The 24,006-nt window shown below is 39.8% G+C and overlaps 2 protein-coding genes across 2 annotated transcripts; one reads left to right on the forward strand and one right to left on the reverse strand.

Annotated features, from left to right (window-relative positions):
• Positions 1-58: 58 nt before the first annotated feature.
• Positions 59-13,894, reverse strand: pias4a (protein inhibitor of activated STAT, 4a). The gene is made up of 11 exons (XM_063467882.1): positions 13,835-13,894; positions 11,589-11,970; positions 11,375-11,459; positions 11,226-11,267; positions 10,947-11,037; positions 8,623-8,751; positions 6,760-6,865; positions 6,171-6,244; positions 4,882-5,042; positions 3,943-4,094; positions 59-3,804 (listed from the first exon to the last, which is right to left on the reverse strand). The coding sequence occupies exons 1-11, from the start codon at positions 13,859-13,861 to the stop codon at positions 3,530-3,532; spliced, it is 1,524 nt and encodes a 507-aa protein (XP_063323952.1). The 5' UTR covers positions 13,862-13,894; the 3' UTR covers positions 59-3,529.
• A 4,764-nt stretch (positions 13,895-18,658) lies between these two features.
• foxq2 (forkhead box Q2) lies at positions 18,659-20,520 on the forward strand. Its single transcript, XM_063467249.1, has 2 exons — positions 18,659-19,393; positions 20,026-20,520. Exons 1-2 carry the CDS (start codon positions 18,884-18,886, stop codon positions 20,398-20,400), a joined length of 885 nt encoding a protein of 294 aa, XP_063323319.1. The 5' UTR covers positions 18,659-18,883; the 3' UTR covers positions 20,401-20,520.
• Positions 20,521-24,006: the final 3,486 nt, after the last annotated feature.

Genomic DNA, 24,006 nt, shown 5'->3' on the forward strand with positions numbered 1-24,006 from the left:
TTCAGAAAATCTAAGACAAAAAAAAAAAAAAAAAAAAAATGCAGACTGCTGTTTTTAAGAACTGATTTTTAATTAATTCCACACGTCAATAACAGCTGTTAGAATACGATCATTTTTTTTTCTTTTTTTAATTTTACAGTTTTATCCTCAACAGGCATCAAATGAGTCCCCAGATCTGAGCTTTTGGTACAGAACAAGACAATCCACATGTTAACCAGTCCTCCCAGTCGTCAGTGGAATCAGCTTCCAGTGCTGCTGCCCTCTACAACTTCTTGTTTTCCACTTGCCTATAGGAACTGGAGGCAATTCAAGGCTTAATAAAATATTATTTAAATTTTATTGTCTTTAATATGAACATATATAAAAAAAACAAAACAAAAAACAAAAACAAAACATTTACATCATGGATTGTAAGCCTCTGCCCATGCTACCTTATGCATTATTACAAGAAGAGATGCCACTACAAAAACACCAGACCCTCAGCTCGCTCTCTAGCTCCCAATCTGCAAAATTACCTGGCTCAGTTCCACAGCAACTACCTGCACCATCTCTCATCTTTAACCATAAGGCAATGAGAAGTTTAGGAGAGCCACAGCAATAATGACCTTCTCTAACATAGCAACAAATGAAAAATGTAATTTTCATATGTATAGCAGTTAATTACAAATGCAGAATGCCTTAAAGGCGGCTATTAGAGTTCTTTACAATATTTTGCTTCAAAGCACCTTAAATATCTTTTCAGGGACACACTGATGCGTTAGAGGCCAAATGCCATCAATCAGTTTTGTGCGGATTCCCAAAATATTTTTCTATCTGTATATTGATTTTGTGAGCCGTCAAAAGAAGAAAAATGGAAGACCACATTTGACTCCATCTACTTTTTCAATCATCAACGATGTCAGAGGATGCACTTGGAACAGTGAGGCCTCAGATCGATGTGTATATGTCATTTCTGTGCACTTGAGCAAGTCAAAAGAAATCCTGTGCTGACAGCAAAGGGAAGCAAAACATGCAGAACGCCTTTCCAACCCTGTCACGGTGGAATAGCACTGCGTCCACTTTCACATTTTCTGATTCGTATGGACAAGATGAATGATGACAACTGTTCACAATGGGCGGGGGTCCCTTAATACGCACTACATGGGAGCTTTTAAAATAAATAAAGCATTATTAAGTTGATGAATGCATCACATGAAAGTGCAAACAGCTCTAGCAAGTTTTTTTTTTTCTTCTTCTGAAACCAACACTGATGATCCCCCTGCAGATAAACCCAAATGCATGCCCAGAGTCTCTCTTACTGCTTCCCCAGTGGGGGTGGCACAGAGCGGAGCAGACAGGTGAAGTAAATACAACAACTCCAATGTTACTCCAAGAAGCCACTCCTTCTGCCGATAATGTTACAGCGCTGACCAAGAACAGGAGGATAGGATCCGAGCCAGTGTTCCTCTGGGCCTACAAGACGGGTATCTGCAAGATTAGCTACAAGCTTCAATAAAAATGCTTAACAACACAGAATTTGATAAAACTCTACAATCAAATCTAGAAAAAGAAAACGGGAAAAAAAAATCGAAGTTGTTAGCTGTGGTTAACACTGCCACCAATCCCAAGCAGTAAATGCAGAGAAAACACTGATCCCTGTGTGAGGAGCAGCCATCACATACAGACAGACAATATTAGTGCAGGTGCAGAGGAAGTTGTAAGCCTACAGCATGTAGCAATTAAAGTCCAATTCTATTGCATCAAATAGATATGACCTTATCTACACTGAAAGTAAGCAGAGAGGGGCTGCTGGTCGAAGCACGCTACTTGTTCCAGACACGACCATCTGTAATCTAATCAATGACTTTCAACTTGTTGGGGTTGCACTCGATGACACTTCATTAAGTTTTGTTGTGTCAGACATGTTGAACCCACTGCAGCAAAATACTCCGAATGGCACTTTGACCCAGGTCGGATTCATTCAGTGGCAAAGAAAGCAGCGTTCAACAGCAGAGCCGTGAGCACAGATCAATGTACATCTCCACACCAAATACCAGCAGCAGATGTGCCCCGATTCCTTCAATCAAGAGCTCCAGTCTATACAGAACTATGGCAAGTATTATGTAGATTTACCACAAACTATTAAGAGAATGTCAAGGACTTAAATAAATATGATAGTTTCAAAGCAGGTCACAACTGTGGGATAAAATGATGACTCTGAAATCCTGTTCTGTCCACTTGACTGGAAAATATTGATTTAAACATGCTGGACTGGGGTTCTCATCTAATGGCTAGCTCAGCTGCGCTTAAAACCACAGGCTTCACTCTTTACTACTTCAACAAAAAAGGCACCTCATAACCATTTCCCCTCAGTGAACTCTTAAAAGATGTCTGCTTTGGCATAGCTGCCACGCAGTAATTTTGATGAGCTAGATCCATGTGGAATTCTGAGATACCAATCCTAAGAAATCCTGTTACAGACAACTGCAGAAATGTTTTACAGAGTGAAACAGTTGCTGACCAGTTTTTGAATGTCTCTCACTCCTACAGTTAGCCTGGTTATTCATACTCGAACTCTCCTTCAACCAAGGTTTTTCTTTTTTTTTTTTTTACAGAGGGATCAGAGCTGAACGAAACAATGGAATAAAAAAAACCAAAAAAAACCAAAAACAAAACAAACAGCAACAAAATGCAGGAAAACACTATATCCAGTGTAAAATTGGATTCAGAAAAACTCGTCAATTCTTCCGTCTTCTTTCAAAGCTACTCTCTGGTCAGTCTGCCAAGTTTTTATGACTGAGGTAGGTTCTTTTTATCTAAGGACAAAATAAAAATGGAAATCACACACTGAAGCCAGTATTGTGTCCTGCCATTTCATAATAAAAATTATAAATTCCTGAAAAAACCCTTTCAAGCTTTGAATTCATTCTGTGAACAAAGAACAAAATAGGAAAGGTTTAAATTTGCATCACACTTCAGATATCTCTGCTGTGTCCTCCCACAAATGTTTTCACTTGTTTTCCACCTTCTACCAAAAACTACTGAGGAGCTTCCATTTTCAACTTGCCTGTGCATCACAACTGTGACAAAAATCAGAGACGCAAACATTGAACGCCCATGGCTAAAAGAGCCAGGAATTCCAAGTCATATACAAAGAGAGACGGGATTGGAGTGGGAATAGTCTGGAAAGAGAGAAGCAAGGGTTGTGACTGTGGTGGGGTGCTCAATCCATTCAGTCTCTTCAGCAGAGGCAGGACAGTACAGATGTTCACTGTGGGGTGACAATTGATCAAGAAGTGTAAGAGTAGCTTCCAGTGGTGTACAGTACAAAGAGGAATCCTTATCACTGTAGACTGAAGAACCATGGACAGTGCATGTTTGAGTGCGTATTTGTCTGCCTGCCTGGATAACAACCAGAGCTGCTAAAAGGCTCTGACGCTGGGGCAAAAGGGCGGGTTGTTGCATCTAGTGGATTACTGTGTTCCTGTCCTCACGTTTTAAGGCCTCTCTGTCTCTGTGTGTCAGTCTAAGAGGGGACAGAGTGGTGGGGTCAGTAGGCAGTGACCAGGTCCTTGTCGTAGTTGTATCGGCCCCTCTTTGGGGCAGGACTGTCGGCGCTGTCCTCAGTGTCCTCACTGTCTCCTCCAGCCCCGCCCCCCTCCTCCTCAGAGGAAGAGTCAAGAGTCAGATCTACCACCGCACCTCCACCCGGTGCCACAGCAGGTGCTCCCATGACTCCTGGCATCCCCACAGAACTGCTTCCAGACTTGGCTGTCAGACTAGTGCTGCTGTGGGCTGGTGAATGGCCATTTGCTTCGGGAATGCCTACAGAGAGGAATACAATTTTAAGGTAAGGAAGAAGATTTTACTCTCATTACCTTCAGCGCACACAAACACACACACAGTGCAAAACCCCCCCAAAACAACTACAGACAGGGGGATGTCACAGGGCTTAAAACTTACATATATCAACAACTGGGTAGTCAGGTGTGTTACTGCGTTCTCTTTCCCGCTCCCTCTCCTTCTCATCTCTGATGGGTCGCCAGGAGCCGTCTGTTAAGTACTCTATCTCCTCAATGTCCTCACTCGTTTCTTTTAGAATCTCAGATAAGAGCCTGAAATGCACACCGGCCATTAGAGAGACGTCACAAAATAAGTTTATACACGGGAAAATCAAACTAATAGCCCAGTTCTCACTCAAACGCACAATTAGAAATGAAATAATAATACCATTATTATATTATACCATTAATGCCATTACAACATATATATATGTCAAGATACTGAAGTTCCGATGAAGAAAAACACAACATATACTTTAATCTCTTTCATGAATGAAAGGCCATTTAGGAAAACATTTAATACTTCATGATTACACTTTCAAATATCAAACCTGGGTCAGGTAAAAAAGGGTCTTTCAAGCAAGCTTAGTTTAAGGAATGTAAATATATGTTGCACAAAGCTTTCAGTCTTTGCTACAGTAAGTTTGTTTGTGAGAGCTGCTGAGAACTTCCAAGAACAACACCCGTAAATTGCTTTTTTGGATTTTTTTTGACATACTTTTCGTATTAAGAATTATCTGTTGTGCTGGTAAATGAAACGCACAAGTGTCGCTTCTGTAACATAAATGAACAGCAGGTGGAGAAAGACAAATTTTGAAACACAATGAGTGTTCATACCAGACCAAAAAAAAAGAAAGAAAAAAAAAAAGAAAGAAAGCAGTACAAGTTGGTGCATGGTTGAGCTTGTATCAAGAATCCCTAAAACATCTCTGCAGCTTCAATGATGTTCCTCAAACTGGCATCACATACAGGTACTCAAAATTACACAATACAAACTTTAAGAATTTACTGACAAAGCTGCAGGGGTGGGACAAGTCAAAGCATGCTCTCATCTCCTTACCCATCAATAGTGAGGAGCTCAAATGGAGCGGGCTTGTCACAGACTGGGCAAGTCCATGTGGGCTTTTTTTCATTCATCTGAAGGAAAAAGACTGCATCGAAACACTGAAGGTGGGCACAAGTTAACACTCGACATGGTACCCCAAGCCGCATCTTCACCAGCTGGAAGCGAGAAAAAAAGGAACAGATGTGATATCGGGTGATATCATGCTTATCAAAACATTTTGGGAGTTTTCTAATAGCTAAATAAATTGAGGGGCTTTTAGACACAGCATGACAACAGAGCCACAGGACTGTGAAACAATATTTTCAAACAGCACGCACTGCACTAAAACAACATTTCTCCCTGTATTTGTCAATCGATATCCTGGAAACAAGTTTCCTTCCAAATGGTCACAGAGTTTCCCCACCCACAGACATTAGTGGGCGAGCTGGCCACATCTATTACACACTCCCACAGGTATATGTGGTGAATAACTTTGCTCCTTAAACTCATAAAACACTGCCAATCTGCAATCACTTTACTATTTGATAAAGACCTTGCTCTTATAGTCAAGGTTTGTCGCTGATATCCAGCTTGTCCTTGTCCTTCCTGTAGTGTTTTCAGGCTGGCCAGGTCATCAGTGTGACATTACTTATTATGAGTCAGCTGCTTCCTCAGAGAGGATCTTGTCTCACAGACAGGATTCCCACTACACTGTGCTGGACTGCAGCTGGTAATGGCAATCCTATCCTGGAGGTGTGCTGCAAGTTTCTGGACTGCGAACAGACGCTATAACAACTGGAAAACTGGTTCATGTGCTGCTCTGTCAAGCTCACAGAAGCTGCTGAGCAGCACAAAGGCTGCCGTTGAGAGCTGCAGTCCAAGATGGTGGAGTCAGAGTATGGCCACAGGATGAGACTCGCTAGAGAGTCAGCCTATTACACTGCTCAATTATTTGTCACAAAGCCATTTAAACCCCAAAACCTTATTATTGAACAATGTATTAAATAAATGTGCATGGACACAATGAGCTTTCTACAAACGGATGTTCACTGTAGAACAGCAGTGCAAACATAGCTTTGGTTTCACTCCAAGGTGGAATGGATGTAAATGGAGGTAAACTGTTTAAACGGAATATTTGATTAATGTTTGATATATTTGATTAATGAAGATATTCACTCTACGCTGTAGACTGTCCTGCTTTTCTGCTCTGACTGAGCAGAAATCATAATGCATATTTGCAGCAAATGTGGCACGAGTTGCTTTGTGTTTTAAAGCCCCTCCATTTGTGATCAGGATGTACTCACTGGACAGATGAGAGACACTCTGAGTCCTGTGGTCGCAATCTCGCTCTCTGGGTCGAAGCGTAGTTTGTCTTGTACTGTAGATAAATGTAAGTACACGGTTATGACATTCTGTATCAGACATTATCCTACATTATTTAAAATTAACTACACAGCGAGAATGGATATAAACCATTTTTACTGATAACGATTCCACTTAAAGATTACATTTTTTACTGAATCCTGATCCATATTCCAAAAACTTAGACCTACACAGGTTTTAACCATCAACAATTATTTTATTATGTTAAAACCCAAAATTTAGTGTTGAAACTCCAAGTGCTTGCTATTATTAGTCTGATGTCATTACTTTACAATGTGCAAATATCAAAGACATGTGGCAGGACTAAAAAAGGAAATGTGTACGCTGGAAGAACAACCTCGAACTGATCCTTGACACACATCTGTGCAAAATCCAGTCATACCAGAAACAAAATGTTCAGTTATTGACTCCTACATTCTGCACTGAAGTGACTTTGTGTACCTTTCATCTTACTCTGAATGTGAAAGCTGCAAGCAAAAATATTTTGGTGAGTGTAAAATAATCACTTACTGCGCTCACGGCAGCGTTCTGCACTCTCAACTGAGCAGAGTTTAAGCTGGCTGAAGAGGTCTGCTGCGGTGAAGACCCTCACTAAATACACCGCCACAGAGTAACGCTGCAAACACAGATCAACAGATTTTTAATAAAATGTAACAAGAATTTATCCACCGAGAATTGGGAACTGACAGTGGAACTTAAACACAATGTTATTGTAAGAATTCACTCACTGATGCTAGAAGGATTACAGAACCATCATATTAGTACAAGGTAACCTCTCTAATGATTACGAGGAGACATCAGTGAATCTGCAACTTGGACAAGCAGCACATAAAATTATTTTGTATAAAGAATGTTACCCATGTTTGATTGTGGTTACAATTCACCGACGAGTGATGAAATATTCACCATTTAATCTTTCCAAAAAAAATTATAATAATAAAAAAATACATCTTTATATACAATTACAGTGACATAATATTGATTATATGCTTGTTCCATTTCATATGATATTCTATGATAATAGTAGTACCCATTTTAACATGATATAATAAAGTCACATTGCTTATGTTCACTAGTGCGTGAAACAATGACACAAGCCTGGGAAAGCCCAAAATTATTGGTGTAAGTATTAGAACAGGGCTTAAAGGCTGCTGGTTAGAAAACCTGACCCAACACACAACATCCCAATAACATCCATCTTTTAACTGGAAGGTTGCCGGTTCGATCCCCAGCTCTGTCTATCCTGGTCATTGTGTCCTTGGGCAAGACACTTCACCTACTGCCTACTGGTGATGGCCAGAGGGGCCGATGGCGCGATATGGCAGCCTCGCTTCTGTCAGTCTGCCCCAGGGCAGCCGTGGCTACAACTGTAGCTTGCCTCCACCAGTGTGTGAATGTGAGAGTGAATTGTAAAGCGCTTTGAGGGTCTCGAAAAGCGCTATATAAATACAATCCATTATTATTATTTTCAGTTTTATTATGTGACAATACTGGGCAGCACTGACAAGTTATATAGTTAATCATTACAGTTATTGTTAAATTAAAGTGTTAAGCTTTTTCTAAATATACTTTTTACATTTTTACATAGGGGATTAGAGAAAACAGTCCCTAGGCTATTCTTGTGTTTACATTTGACTAATGTTATATCACTGTATCAAATTTTAATTAGAAGTGTCATCAGTGACAAAAGTTCACTACAAAAGCAGGATGGGAAATGCCATTTTTGTACTTACACTTAGAAATGTTCCTGCCAATAAAACTGTGTGTGTATAAAATAAATAAAATGCCACTAATATCATTATTAGTTTTCTTTAAATACAGTGATATTTTGAGGCTATATCGCCCACCAGTTATGGATTATATCACACAGACCTCTTCTGAAACTTGCTAGGCCAACCAAATTTTAGACTTTTACAGACTCCATATGCTGAGCAGTGAATTTATTATTTGTACATGGCAACTGCAGACAAAATGTGTGGAATTTGCATTACCTCAGGTGCACGACACTTAAGTGGAGCCATTTCATCACGTGATCAAGCTGTGACTAAAATGAGGTTGCTCAAGGTTTGCACAAACCTTCTTGCTTGTACAAAATATGATAACAAACCTAACCAAAAGTCCTTCTGTCTACACACAATCTCTCAAAATACTCAGTGTGGTGGCAATAGTGCTTACAAAGGTATATTACACACACAGTCGAGTGAGGCCAATGAAACACTCGAAGATCTACAAGTATCAGCATGCCTCGATGAATTACAGAACCTTCCAAGAGGAGCTGGACAGATTAGCAGAATAAAAAAAACATAAATAAAAAATATCTGTGCTAATGACAACTCTGAGAGCTACGACTGCAAAAGGCAGGATTCAACTGACCTTTCCAAAGTTTCCCCAGGTGATGGTGACTCTGTTGGTGACATTGGAGAGGTGCAACCACGGAGTGATGTTTATAGGACGACAAGGACGACGAGGTTCAACACCAGGCTTATTGGAAGGATAATATCCCTGTAAAACACACACAATTTGAAAATAAATAAGACTGCAACAGTTAATTATGTAATACTTCATCTCAAATATCTTTTCATAATTTCAAAACAGACACCTTCTTCTCACTACTTTTAACACAAATGAGGGTTGTTTCCTTTACCATGCACAACTAACCTGCAATATGAGCTGAAGGTCATATTTTTAAGTGCTGATTTACCTTCATTCAGAATATTCAGTTTACAATAGGGCTGTGACATATATCATTTGAGATAATACCAGTACAAATAAAAAACAAAACAAACAAGTTAAATCATGATATCAAAGCCACGTGTTTACTTCTACTGCTAGCACAACAAGACAAGCCCAGACATGCCTTGAGTGAGAGCCACATGACAGTCTGTGATTACAATTCAATAAAAAGGGAGTAACTTAAACAATCTTTATGCATAATTTTTTCTTCTGTACTTACTTTCATTATTATTATTACTGTACATCCAACATTATTATTGCACTACAATGGTGCTGGCATCTTGTAGCAATCAATCATGTATTAGGCGCTTTCATGAATGACCGCAGATCTTTGGAAAAGGATGGAATTTTCCCTTTATTTTGTTTGCACTGGGTGGCTGTGGCTCAGGAGGTAGAGCAGGTCATCTACTAAGTGGAAGGTTGATGGTTTGATCTCTGCAGATGCCAAAGTATTGTTGGGCAAGATACTAGTGGTGCAAAGGAACAGAAATCTCACGGTTCGGATCGGTTCACGGTTCTAAGTCACGGATCGGATCAATTTTTGGATCAACAAAAAAAGAAAAAAGACAAAAATTTAAAATTTACTTATTTACTTACAGCTAAACACCCCAATAGCTTTTGTAATAACTTTAGCCCGGTCGGATTGGGCAGGAAAGGGCTGCTTAAATACCGCAAACTCCTCTGCTCCTCCACTTGGACTGCTAGCGCTGGCCATAACTATCGCTTGACAGACCCACCACGCGCACCATACACATACTTCGGATCATGTGCGTGCCGAACCGTGGAGTGGGATCGGTTCGGATTACGGATCAACCGTGATCCGTTGCACCACTACAAGATACCGAACCCCAAAGTGCTCAAATGCATCCGCCCAAATGTGAGTATGTATGAATAGAAAGTGCTTTTCATTTGGGCCTATAATAGGGTAATATATATATATAATAAATTATGCATGTACGTATAGACATGTGTGTGGATGGTTGAAAGAGGCATGTTATATGAAGCACTTTGAGTGCTCCAGTAGAGTAGAAAAGCCCTATATATGAACCAGCCCATTTAAATAAATGCTGCTGCTTGCAAGGTACGATCATAAAACATCATTCACTATAGTTTTCTACATTGATCATAAATATCATTATTGGAAATGGCAATGAAATACTGTGTTAAATTTTTCTGACTTTAACCCAACGCTAATTTACAATATCAAAAATGAAATCTGATATTTGAGAGAGTGAAATTTGTAACAGATGTTAATTCCGCTTGAAAATGACTTAATTATCAGAATTATCAGGCTAGCAGCTTAAAAAAAAGAAAGAAAAAAGGTTCAAATTAAAGTTTAAAAGTGTGATTACGAGGCAAGGGAATTTAAACGTCTTAAAATTTCTTGAGACATTTAGAACTCAGGTTATCTAAAGCACAATGGAGCTTTTCAACAATTCACAGTATGTACAAACAGTCAGAGATTAAAATATCTGTGTACTAGACAGAATGGCAGGATTAGGCCAGGAGCCCAAATTTAGACATTTATGGCCAAATTTGAATCCTCAGGAGGTCATAGTCACACCCTCCTAAGTTGTCATCTAGGTGCTACCCTGCCAGTTTGATTTCTTGTGGCACACCTTAAGCCACATAATGACGGCCAGCTGGAGAGCTTCCTCCTAAAGTTTTGTTTCCTGAGGTCTTCAGATAAGTCAACATCACCTTTACCCAAATCTTATTTTTCCCCTTTATGTTGTTCAAGACACACTTACATTAGGTTATATTATCCATCACTGTCATATTATGACATTTTATCACTGACCTGGTAAAACATCTGTGACTGACACCCAGAGACACCCTGAGTGTATCTGAAAACGATGCTATGAGCTATGATTGAGAACACACTTCAAAACAGGAAAACAAGCCCAGCTTTAGTCATGTCTGTATTATGAAGGTGTGGGACATTTCAGAGTTAATCAACTCACCGGCACATGACAGTAGGACTGATTAACTTTGACAGCTATGTTGGGAGGATACTGGTCCTCCTGAACACCAATGGAGTCTGTGTAACAGATTCTGCAACAGAGAGCAGTAACAGAGGAATAAATGAGTGAGGTCTTCTATTGTAAGAGACTAAACACAAACACTGTATATACAAAGAAGCAATTTGTCCTCGTTGGTTTGAATTATGATATTTTTATGACACAGTCACTACCAAAAAAATCAACACCCCCCCCCCCCGAATGTTTTTACTGGGAACTTACCTAAGAACCACTTGGATTGATCGGATTCCTGGACGAAGTTCACTAAGAAAATAATAGGTCACGAATTAAAATGAGCTTCACAGAGATATTTTTATATTAACCTGGGGTTAACCTAAAGTGCAGTTTTAACAGACAGTGTGACTTTTTACCTTGCATTTCGAATCTGGTCTGCTTGGCTGGGTGTTAACTCAAAGATGCACTGACTGTCCTGGAGTTTCTCACTGTTCTGGGCAACTGTAAGCAGATGGAGACAAAATCCATTGTAAAAAGAGAACAGTGCAAATTCTCAACGTCGAGTAAAAATGCAACGTTTCCCAAAAACACAAACAGACAGAAAAAGCCTAACAAATAGTCCACACTCACTTAGCTCTGTTGGTAGTAGCAGTGTCTCTAAAGTTTGGTAGAAGGGCAGTGGCACTAGCTTCACCTCTGCTGCAGGTGTGGTGATCGGTTTGGAAATGCCGTTGAGGTAGTCTGCGCCCTGAGAGGTGGCAGTAGGGGAAGAGCTGAGGGATGAGTAGTTAACTGGGACACTTTCCGGACGCCGTGCAGCCAGCCAACCAGATGTTTTAGGGAAACGTGACTCATAGAGCTGCCGGACGTTCTTCAGCAGCTCTGGGCTGTATTCGGTCTGCACTAGCCTCAACGCACGCCCCACCAGGTCTTGCTTCAGCCCACTTTTGCTGCGACCCATTGAGGCCAGCAGCGTCTGCAGGTCTGAGACCCGGAAACTTTTGACCATATTCTAGTGGGAAAACAAGACCAAAAATTAAAAAATATAACAGGAGGAGCACAAAAACAATTAGATTTCTGGAAAGGCTGAAGTGACAAAGTTAATTTCCAAGTTCAGACTTTTTTTCAAGAGCCACATCTCAAATGAAGGAGTTTATACAATGCCAATTACCATTTTCACATTTGTCCAAGAGAGGAAGATACATGTTAGAATACTTGTGTTTATATTCTTTCATCTTACTCAAGTTAATATATTAAGCAAATGAATGAAATAATTTAATATCGTGTGCAAAGTCCTGCGTAAACACACCTACACACCTCTTTTTAACCCTTGGAAGATGCACAGAGTTAATTACAGGTAACTTATATGCAGAACAGAGGAGTTCACCAAACTGCTTGGTACTTGCTAAAATTAGCATCTGTCCTTGGTCACTTTAATCCTATAAAGGATTTAAAGTGTGTTGTAATTAGCTGGCTATATTAAGAAGTTCACTTCCAACTCTAAGAACAATAGATTGGCCATGATTCAAGTGATCACACTAATTGTGGTAGTGTTAATTAGGCTTTAGAACCACAAACTTCCAAAGGTGGCTTAAAAGTATGAATAGAACTTGGAAACGCACTAATTCCATCCACATTATCTGTCATTTAACACACAGAAAGCTAAAGGAATAGTCTGGCAGGCTCAGTTACAATGAAATAGGTACCTAAAAACTACTGTTTCTTGTTAGTGGCCTAGAAATGTGCAAATAGTGCAATAGTTCTTACCTACATGAAACATATACATACAATCTGTTTACAGTCCACAACAAATGTAAGACAAATACGGCTTTGCAAATTCTGCATGTTTATGGCTCCATTAACTGTTTAATATAATTTTAATTTGTTGTTTATGGCTTAACAACCTCCTTTGTACACTAATCTGAAAAATGTAAGCTGAAGACACGCCGTAGCAGGCGAGGATGTTTATTTAGTAAAAACATATGAGGTGCAGACGCACATTGAACTGCAAAGCAAACGCAAAATCTCTTATTCTCGACATAATATGCGCCAATTTTCTGCAGCCTATATACAATACTTGCATAACATGTGGAATCGATTATATGAATACCGTGTGTGCTCGTATCATCCTATGTGAGGTCGTTTTTTTTTTTTAAAGAAAATTATTATTTACTTATGATGAAGCAGAGAGCACGCGAACTGGGCTCTAGGGGCAAAACACGGGATGTTGTTGTTTAGCCGCCAGACAAGCCTCAGCTTTGTCTGACATGGCCGAAATAGACATTAGTGGAGAACTGCCTCATGTCTATATTTAAAAAAAAAACAGGACTTTATGGATGGATCCTACTGAACCGCTGAGCTTCAAATACAGCTGCGTTACAGACTGCTCAACCTCACTTGAACGTTGCTAGTGTAGCCTGCGCTATCGCCGGGCTAGCTTCTCACACTCGGCATTCAATCACGACTGCTAGATATTTTGACAGGTGCACAGTTCCATAAACTAACCGGTGAACTACAAACAGATATTCCTGTAAGCCAAATAACGTCAACGGTAACATGCCAGAAAGCAGGCTAGACCAAAAACAACCACACGCTTATATGGTCTCATCATTCATTTTCGGTGTCTTCCTCCAGAGCCAGCGTGATGCTAGGTGAACCAACGCACTTGCCTGGTTAACATTTCCAGGCAGGCTAGCTACCTTAGCACCATAGGCTAGTTCGTTTCGTCGTGCTTGAAATACACCACATTTGTAAGAGTAAATACCCTTTAATAATATTCGCAAAAAACCCACAGTTTCCCCACAACTGGGGTGACTTTCAGCCCACAATCCCGCGCACGTCTCCTATCAAACCAAAGCCAACCAAGCTCTACTTGCCATCGCTTCCACCAGTTCGGCCGCCATCTTCGTGCAGCAGTACCGCGAGAGTCAGAGACGACGGCCAGTCTTGCACCAATGGAACAATGACCCTGCTTCGATAGACAGTCATCTCCAGCCAATCACAGCGCGACCTTTGCCAGCATCTGAAGCGATTCACTGAAAATAGGCGGGACCACGTTGTTTTAAAGTTACAGCACAACTTTTAAAAAACACTAAGAGGCAGGTCTCCCTTCCAAAATAGGCCTCTGTGTCGATTAATAACACCACGTGTCAAAGTATTTTAATATTGAGGCTGTTTCAATTTTATAGTTTTGCGATATTCTGAACTCGTGTCTTAAAGATAGTTTAAATTCAGCGTGACGGGAAAGCATGGGCTGTCAAACGGATTGGGTCGCATGGTCCCTTCAATTCCCGTCCGAGCAAAATATTCCATTTCAGGTTAGGCGACCAGCCGTGAGATGTGGCGTTAATGCTTTGTCTGAGGCATGTTCATAATTAAATTAAAACGACTTATTAAGAAAACACACTTACACGTGTAGGTATAGTCCTGCAATACCTTCTCTGAATCACAAATGCCAGGTTGTGTTAAGACATCAGCAAAATGGAAATATGTTTGCTGAGGGAAATGTCTGCTCCGATTGACGATCCAGCCCTGCTTTTCCAAAACTCTTCACATGTGGGCAAAGAATAGCCTCATGGAAAAACAAAAATCAATTGAGGGAATTGCAGTATCATGTAATAACATGGCGTGTTTTGTTGTGGCTCCGTTTTGGATGGGAAACGTCAATAAAGCAGTGCTGTATTTCAAAAAGAACAGATTGCTCTGCTTCCGTGCTGACTTATAAAAAAAGATTATCTTAATTTAAATTACAAATAAAACTTAAATGGGAAATCTGAGATTCCCTTACTTCAGTTATTCATGCATCTGTCTCTGTTTAGTGCACCTCCCCCTCAAAACAAAACCCATAATCTCAGCTTCATGTTTTACACAGTAAAGGCTGTTATTTTTAGAATTCTAACTCTTCATGTTTTTATAGTCACCGTAGTATGAGGCTGAAAATAATTTAATAAAACTAATTACAACGATAACTTGAAAGGTTGCATAGAGTAGTATTTTAATGTTGTGCATGCGTGTCTTGTTCCATTACTTAAACAGAAGAGGGCAATATGGTCCATGATTTGACCTGACTGTGATTAAGTTCATCCCCTCTGTTAAACTGAAAGAACAAAGCAGATCACCATACGGCTGATGCATACAGGCTAAAGCTGTAAATGCTATGAGAACAGGGTGGGTTAATTATACTTGATGTTAAAACAGTTACATCGTTATCCATTCTCTGCTGAAAATACAAATATTCAGAATAAAAAAACACAAAGGTTGAATAACTGTGGCACACTGGATTCAAATAAACTTTTTTAGGTACTCTTGTTCAAATGCCTGTTAATGCAAATATCACATAGACGTGGTAAAGATGAGCTGTTGAAGTTCTGAGCACCAGAATGGTGTAGAAAGGTGATTTAGGTGACTATCTCAATGATATGGGTTTCAGTATCTGATGTGTTAGATTGAGTATTTCAGAAACTGTTGATCTACTGTTATTTTCCCTCATGGCCATCTCTAGGATTTACAGAGAATGATTTGAAAAGGAGAAAATATCCAGTGAGCAGAGGTTCTGGCCAGACTGTTTGGAACTTACAGGCAAGCTAAAGAAACTCAATTAACCACTCGTTGCAACCGAGGCAGAAGAGCATCTCTGAACACACATGTTGACCCTTCTGTCAGCTAAGAAAATGAGACTACCGTTTGAGTGATCTCACAAAAACTGGACAAAATGACAGTCTCAATTTCTGCTACATTTGGATGCAAGTGTCAGAACTGGGGTGAACAATGAAAGCATGGATCCATCCTGCTTTGTATTATTGGTTCAGACTGCTGTTAGTGGTGTCATGGTGTGGGGGCTATTTACTTGGCACATTTTGGGGTCCTTAGTAGCAACTGAGTATTGTTTAAACACCACAGGTTTTGTGAGTGTTTCTTGCTGACCATGTCCATCCTTTTTATGACCACAGTGTACTGCAGTGTCTTCCAGCAGGACAACACATGACATCACAAAGTTAAAATGATCTCAGACGACTTTGTTGAACACGGGAGTACTCAAACAGCGCCCACAGTCACCAGATCTCAGTCCAGCAGAGCATTTTTGGGATGTGGTAAAATGAAGATTCACATAATGGATGTGCAGCTGAAAATCGGTAACACTTTATAATACTATCTGCAACTAAAGGTGTAACTCCCCTGTAACTAAAAGGAATTTCAATGTGTTTTATTTAAAATGACAACATTTTATTTAAATTTATCTTTTTTTTTTCTTTTTTTTTTTGCCTGTCCCGTTTGGCTCTTTTGCCATCAGAATTATTGTCTAAAGGCGAAGGAAGATGCCCAACGGGTTTACTTTACCAAATGGACCATCCCAGCCTTGCCGTAATGGTCTATTTGATTCACCTTTTATTGTTTATTTTATTTTATTTTCACTTGTTAAATACGGGACAGACTTGACTAGGGATTATTATTATTTAAATTTAAATTTATCAACAAGTAATAGAATTAGGGGTATTGCATTTTAAGTAGGGTGGAATTTCATGTTAATTTTGTGGAAAAACAAACAATGTTTCTCCATCTTACGGGCCATATTATGAAGTGCTTAACCTTACCTAACTTCCATGTATTTTGCAGGAAAGGAGACACTTCTTTTCAAAGTTATGTTTGAACAGTGATTGTGAAAGAAAAAAATTGAAATGCCGGCATCATTATAATGTCGAACTTTACTTCAAAATACTTGTTGTGTATTTATGTATTTATGTGATTATTTATGTGATACTTAAATTTATTTACAGTTTAATCACTTCTTTGCTTCCTGGATAAACCCAACTTTAAACCCCCTTATTCTAGTGCACCTACCTTTAAGTATTTGTATGTAAATATAATTATATTGTAATTTAAAATAAACTATGTTGAAATATTTGTTTATTAGAGGGGAATTACACCCATAAAGTTTTACTGGCAAATCTGTAGCACTGTGTCATGCAATCATTTCACATTACTGGTGTGCCTAACAGAGTAGCTGGTGACTGTATAGCCTACCATATACTGTAAGTCTGATACAGCTTCAGTTAAGCACTAGAAGAAGCAGGCAGAGAGTATGCACATCATGTGGTGTTGCTTGAAGAAATCTTCCACTGATCAAAAACACACAAACAATAACTTTCTGTAACTATGAAATCAATTAACATTGCTAAAAATGTTAATTTCAGCAGCTTGAAGCATGATGTTTGATTTGTACATTGTAACATAAATAAATCTGATATATTTCAGCTAAATCTCCTTTTTGTTGACATTACAACATACCTACAGAGAAAGGTTTAGAAATGTTCAAACAACATGTCAAAATTGATTTAACCTCCTAAGGCCCGAACTCTTCCACGACATGCATTTCTAATTTCTCTTTGATATTTGGGCATATTGGGGCCCGATGAATGTAAAAACAAAGAATTTCCAGATTTTTTTTTTACCTTATTTTTGTTTTTAAGACAAATATGAGACACAAATGAGGATATTCATTTAAAATTTTGATAGAACAGTAGCAGTATAATGTCCTCGTAAGTGGATATCAGCCCATGTAGAGCAAAATTGAGTATTTTGGTCAAAATAACCAAAAATGTGATGTCCACATATGTGGACGGCAGGCCCTAGGAGGTTAAAGGAGATTTTTATTCCATAAGGATCTGAAACAAAACCTTCATTAAAAGATAAATCTTAATCAAATGTAGAAATGAATGACTTAATGAAATAACAAATTTTCAAGTCAAAGGAAATAATTATTTGCATACAGAAAAAATAAACTATATTAGCCAGTAAAATATCCTGCACAGTTACAGAACACAATATAATACGGTTTAATAGTAACCACAGACAGTTTTTATCTTTAAGACAGATTTTAAACAAAATATATAATTATGTTAGCTGAACTAAAAATAATCATGTATATATGCAGTAATTTATTGTTACATGTGAAAATTTTTTTTTTCCTCTAGCTAATAATTGAAGTAATAAAAGGTATTTGGTAACAAATTAAATAAAGATGTTGAATGATCCAATATTAAAAGAGTTTATATCAAGAACGGGAAGTGAACCTTTCTAATTTGTCATACGCTTCACTTTTCTGTAACCTTGTCGCCGTCGATGGCTGCAAGAGACATTAATGGTCTTTGCAAATAAAGACGTGACTTATCTCCAATGTGCTGAAGTTGACCCATTAATTACTCCTCGATGGTAATTGAAGTAATTCTTTGGACAGTATCCTGGACAAAACGACTTTAACAGGATAACTCTGGCATCTAAAAGGCCTTTGATTCTACATCCACCTAACATCCATCCTTTGCACACCATGTCTTACTAAATCTTGAGTGTTTAATCTCCCGTAATTACAAAGATTTGCTTAGGTTAATAAAAATAATCCGCCTCAATTGAGACCCCCCACTTGGACCTCCCCTGTGCCTCCTTTGCCCCTTTCTGTGAGGGATAAAATCACAGTCATATAAATAGAGTCACCTTCACATCTTTGAAGCACAACTCTTTGATTCGGGAGCAAAAGGCTGACGGATACCAAGTAATAGGTTTGGATTGACAGGGTTATCAAAGAATCGAAAAGATTTACCGAAAATTTCTTGGCAAACGAAGCGTCCACATTTAGTCTTGGCGACTGACGTCATTTCCACAGGTTGAGATTGGGTCACTCGTGAGCGCATCAAGGTTAACAACAGTTGAGAGGCTCATCTTTATCTGTGATCTTGTCAACAGTAAGTCTTCGGTGAAAGAATTTAGTGGCAGCGAGACGCTGGCTTTATGAAGGCTCCTAATTTTAAAGAACAATAGACATGCTGTGCAACTTAGATACACAGTTTTGAGAAGACGTTTGGGAGAGATATTTTTTATTCATGACCTGACACCTGTTCAACAGTCAGCGTGAAATCAATAAAACCTCTGCCATGAGCTTGAGATATTTTAATTCAGAAATGACAATGGAGGAAAGAAGCAGCCGCAACGGAAGCAGAGACAGACTGGGACTGAGCTTCACAATTGACTACCTGCTCTTTAATAAAGGAGCCAAAGCTTCTAAAGACGATGCAACAGCAAGTCGTGCTGCAGAGCAGATAACGAACGACATGCCAGGTCGTCAGAATCCTAAACTCGAAGAGGTGGGGATTCGCTGTGAGATCCAAGAGAAGGGTCTACAGAGGTCAGAGGTAGATGCTGAAAAAAGGAAAGCCAAAGAAGATGAGGGGGATGAAGACCAAAAAGAGGAGGGGGAGGAGGAAGTGACCACCACCACTACCACCACGTCTGCGAGCTGCGGTACAGAGAAGTCTGCGGACAAACCCAACCAGTCATACATTGCACTCATCTCCAAAGCGATCCTGGCGTCTGAGCAGAAGAAACTGCTTCTGTGTGACATCTACCAGTGGATCATGGACCATTACCCATACTTCAAGAGTAAGGTATGTTCATGTCGCGTGTTTTTCTATGTATGTAGCACGTAGCGATAGATATACCGTACAGGAACTCGAAGTGAAACTGGGTGATAATTTGAAGCAGAATTTCCAAGCAGATGTTTGCTGATGTTGTTAAAACAGTTTCAGGGCAGACTACAGGAAAACATCGTTCCCCAAATGTGTTTAATTCAGTCTCTGAAAACTAAAGTGGCCGCCATTTTCGCAAATAAAGCGACCTACTTGGCGCTGGTAATCTGTCTGAGTGGTTAGGCAATTAGGTGCTCACAGGGACACTAGATGATCTTGTTGTTGGCGAAATCACAAATAAAGTAATCCTGTTGCTAGGTTGCAAACTGCCTCTGCCTTTACCAGGTGCTACAACAGATTGGGTGAAGCCTAGTGGATTAAAGTTGATCACTGGTTTGACGTGCTAAAAAGGTAACTCAGGGTGTTGTGACTTACTCAGATCATATACGGTCTTGACACGCCACAGCTCATGCTGCCAACAACAGGACAAGGTGACATCCTGAAGCGGATCAGTGATACTTAGCAGCCCCTTATGTTAATTTTCCAATGGGGACACATTGTTTGACCCCTGCTTTAATTTTGACCTGACATATTTGTTTTCTTGTTCACAGGACAAAAACTGGAGGAACAGCGTGCGTCACAATTTGTCCCTAAACGACTGTTTCATCAAAGCGGGCCGGAGCGACAACGGTAAAGGCCACTTCTGGGCGATCCACCCATCGAACTATCAGGACTTTTCCAATGGAGACTACCACTGCCGAAGGGCAAGACGGAGGGTACGCAGGGTGCCAGGACAGCTCCCGCTTTCCTCCCTGAGCTCGCCCTACCATCCCGCCATCGTCCGTCCCCACAGAACGACCTGCTGGTGCTGTCCTCAGGCCTCTGCACTTCCTCTTCAATGCTTGGCACCCAGACTCTACTGGCCTTGGTCCAGCATGCAGCCACAAATAGGGCTCCACCTGGGCCTAAATGCCTCTGTACCCTGAGAGTGAATTGTTTGTACTGTTGAGGTATACTATACTAACAGTTTGGCCCTGAAACACTATTACTTAAAAGAGAAACTTTTTAATCTAATGATTATATCATTAGGCGATGTTAAAACTGAAATGCACTCTGTCAATATTACATTATGTTTATATGCTTCTTAATGAGTAAGAACAAAGTGATTTTAGGGCATTTGATGATTCAATAAAATTAATGTCTCAAAGCTGTGGCACTTCTTGAGTTTATATTCAGAATGTTTTAGAATAACAAAAATAAAGTGATTGGAATCAGCTCATTAAAAAAGTGTGTTGTCAGCCCTGCGTGCACGTGTGTGTGCAGAGGGTGTGTGTGTGTGCGGATCTTGCTAAAAGTGAGCCCTTGCTAAAATACCACCCGGTGTTAGATGCTAATTAGTCAAAGCTGTCGCGATGCAAAATCTTTTGCATTAAGAGACTAAAATCAGGCTTTCCAAAGCCAACTCCCAAGGAAATGAGGCCAGATAATCTCAGAAATCCTAAATAGTTTCAAGAAATAGGAAGCTTATCACACAGTGTAATCCGTAACCTCGGCTGCAGAAAGAGGGGAACCACGGGAGGTCAGGGATGAAGGAAGCGGAGGAAAGGGAAGGAGGCAGTGAGAGATTGAGAGGAGGGGGCACTGATTAACTGGGGAGAAGTGGGAGGGTATTTAAGGGAGTGTATGTAGATCAGGGGGTCTTAGGGGTTTGACAACTGAGTGCCAGTTTAGAGAGGCAGTGTGTGATTGAGGACTGCACAGGAAAACTGCACTCATCAAACACTGTTAGTGTTTGTAATGCATCTGTTCAGTGGATTGTGTTATATGCTGTTTTTTGGCATTTGGTGCTGGTTACAGCTTTTTAAACTACTAGTGTGGTGGCCGTAGCATTCCTTGACATTAGCGCTTTTTGTGAAATCTAGAACAGACAAGTAAATTGAACAATGAAAGCTCCCTGGTTCTTGTTCTGTGCTGCTATATGACAAAAATAACTGATAAATGTAAAGTAGTGCACTTTCTTTATTGAGCTGGCAGGCTGTGTAAGGGCTGCCACTGACCTTCAGGCTGCAGGAGAAGAAACCTACATGAGGATGAATGTCCTAAAGCAGAATATTAAAGATATTCAAACACTGAAATTTATCTTATGTATCAAACATTTTTTGAACACACTAAGCCAGAGTCCCTGTCAAAATAAGGGGAGTGTAGAAGCCGTAATGGTGATGTAAATATCTGTGGATGTGTCTTTTTGTGCAGCACGGCACATATGATTGAAACTTTAAAGCTGGACAGTTCATCCAGCGTTGTTATTTTGTGACACCAAAATGCTGCCACACTAAGAATCAAGTCAGTCTTTGCCTGTCTGGCTTTACATCAATAGTGAAATTCCTCTCTGACTTGCAAAGGTTGGCATTTACATCCACAGTGCCTCAGCCTAAGAGGATTAGATCATACATTGACTTTTCTGAAGTTTGTTTGTCTCGGCTCACGGGGGCTTCTTATTTGCAAATTATTGAATATTTGAATAAAGCAGTATTTGACATTAGATTAGAATCTGAATGGACAAACAGGGATAAATTCAGAGAGCAAGAGAGGGAGCAGGAACTATGCAGAGCAGTTATTTTCTGACGATGTTCATTAGAACAATGACAAATCCATCTAATTATTTTTTGTTCGCCAAATCTTCCTATTCAATGTCAGCGGCTAATTAGAGACCTAATTTGCTTAATTCCCATGATTTGGTCTCTGCTTAAAATCCTCTTCAATTCAACAGCTTTAAGGCTTTAATTTGGTTGCATATGTTTGCTGTACACACACACACTCGAGTGCGCACACACACACTTGCGTGCACAAACAGAGGCATACAAACATGCATTAGTGTACGATGCACACACATAGAATTCCCAAACTGTTTAAATAAACAGACACAATCAGTTTTAAAATCATTCAAACGTCACATGAAGAGAAGTTCACTGACAGCGTTTTTGTTCTTTTTTGTAGATATTTGACATATTAAAGACGTAAGAGCCCACCAGAGCAGTCTTTTGCATTTTCTTCCAGATAAAATATTGTGCGTAACGTCACCTTAGTTCAACATAATCATACCAGATTATAATTAACGTTTTAAGGAGAATCAGATTGAGGTCATGAGCTCTGTGTGTGTGTGAGTGTGTGTGTGTTCATATGCGTATGTCGTTTTGTTAATCTAATGAGATGGGCGGAAGGGTGCAGGGGGCCATAGATTAAGGCCCAAAGATTTGTTGCTGATTAGCAGAGAGTGAGGTAAGAAGATCAGTCCTGCTGAGATGGCGATGAAACATTATGGCCGTGTTTTAATACACTACATTTACAGCAGCATTCCAAAGGTGCTTCCCTTTAGTTTGTATGTATCGCGCTGATTTGACTATAGGCAGAGTGTATCATTGTTCACACAACACATGAGGGAGGCTGAAGCTATACAGGCAGCTAGAAAAAATTATTTTTCATGTGCAGGATTTTATAGTTTTCACCTTATAGCTGTTGTTGTCTGTCCTGTGAACACGTTTCTCTGACTACATTTGTAGCTCAGTTATTCAACCCACCGATTGTGACTGATTTAAGGGAATGTGTCACTCTAGGACATGTCCTCCCTGCCTTTCTCTTATTTGAAATGATAATGCTCAGTGAAGTGTCAAAAGAAATTCAGATGGACACTGATAATCATAAATAGTCATAAATAGATTTAACAGCCTTAATTCAGTGTATTAAAAATCTATAAATTTCGATATTGTGCTGATATAAAAAGTTCCCTTTCTTAACACTTTAAATCCTAAAGATTATGTATTTTTTAGTTAAGCAGGGGTCCTTGGCTCACGTACAGCTCTGATATATATATAAAAAAGCTAGTGTTCAGCAGGTTTTAATCAAGAAATAATGATACTGTTTCATCCAGTGAAGGCTGAAAATGAATGTATATTTAAAATAAAATGCAAGTAAATGCAATTAAATGTCAAACTTGCAATATTAAGAACAGCTTATTTAGTATTTGCTTTTTGTCTTCATTCACTTAATTATTTGTCTCTGTAAGTTGTGGTTGTGTGACTGCAGCTGAATAGCTCTCAATAGTCCCTAAAGGCTGGAGAGCCTAAATTGCAGCTCTATTAGAAAGCATGATTGCATAGAAGTAAGTAGTATTTAAGGCTTGGGAAGCGCTATAGTTGAACCAAAACCAGCTACTTTTCTCTGGTTGTGTCCCACTATGAACAATAGCCCGGCGTTACTTCGGCTTCAAAGACTCCATAATAGTCAATCGATCAGAATGCGAGGCGCTATTCTGCAGATTACTGTTAACAATAATTTGCCTCCCAGTGCACCGTTGCCATCTTTGAAGCAATGTTTTATTGCCTTTTTTTTCATCTGCATCTGCCATCCCCGAGGTCCACTGTTTGATCTCTCCCCACCAGTGTCTGTCTCCCCGGGGTCGCGTTGACCTGTTGATTGGCAGCTGCGATCAGACATATGGTGGGACGAGGCATCGACCGGAGCTCCCCGGAGACAAAAGCAGACTAGTGGGGTTTTCCCCCCTTCTTTCCCCCGTGCTGAGGTGCCGAGCAGCA

Source organism: Pelmatolapia mariae, linkage group LG23 (genome assembly GCF_036321145.2).
Source record: "Pelmatolapia mariae isolate MD_Pm_ZW linkage group LG23, Pm_UMD_F_2, whole genome shotgun sequence".
Classification (NCBI taxonomy): domain Eukaryota; kingdom Metazoa; phylum Chordata; class Actinopteri; order Cichliformes; family Cichlidae; genus Pelmatolapia; species Pelmatolapia mariae.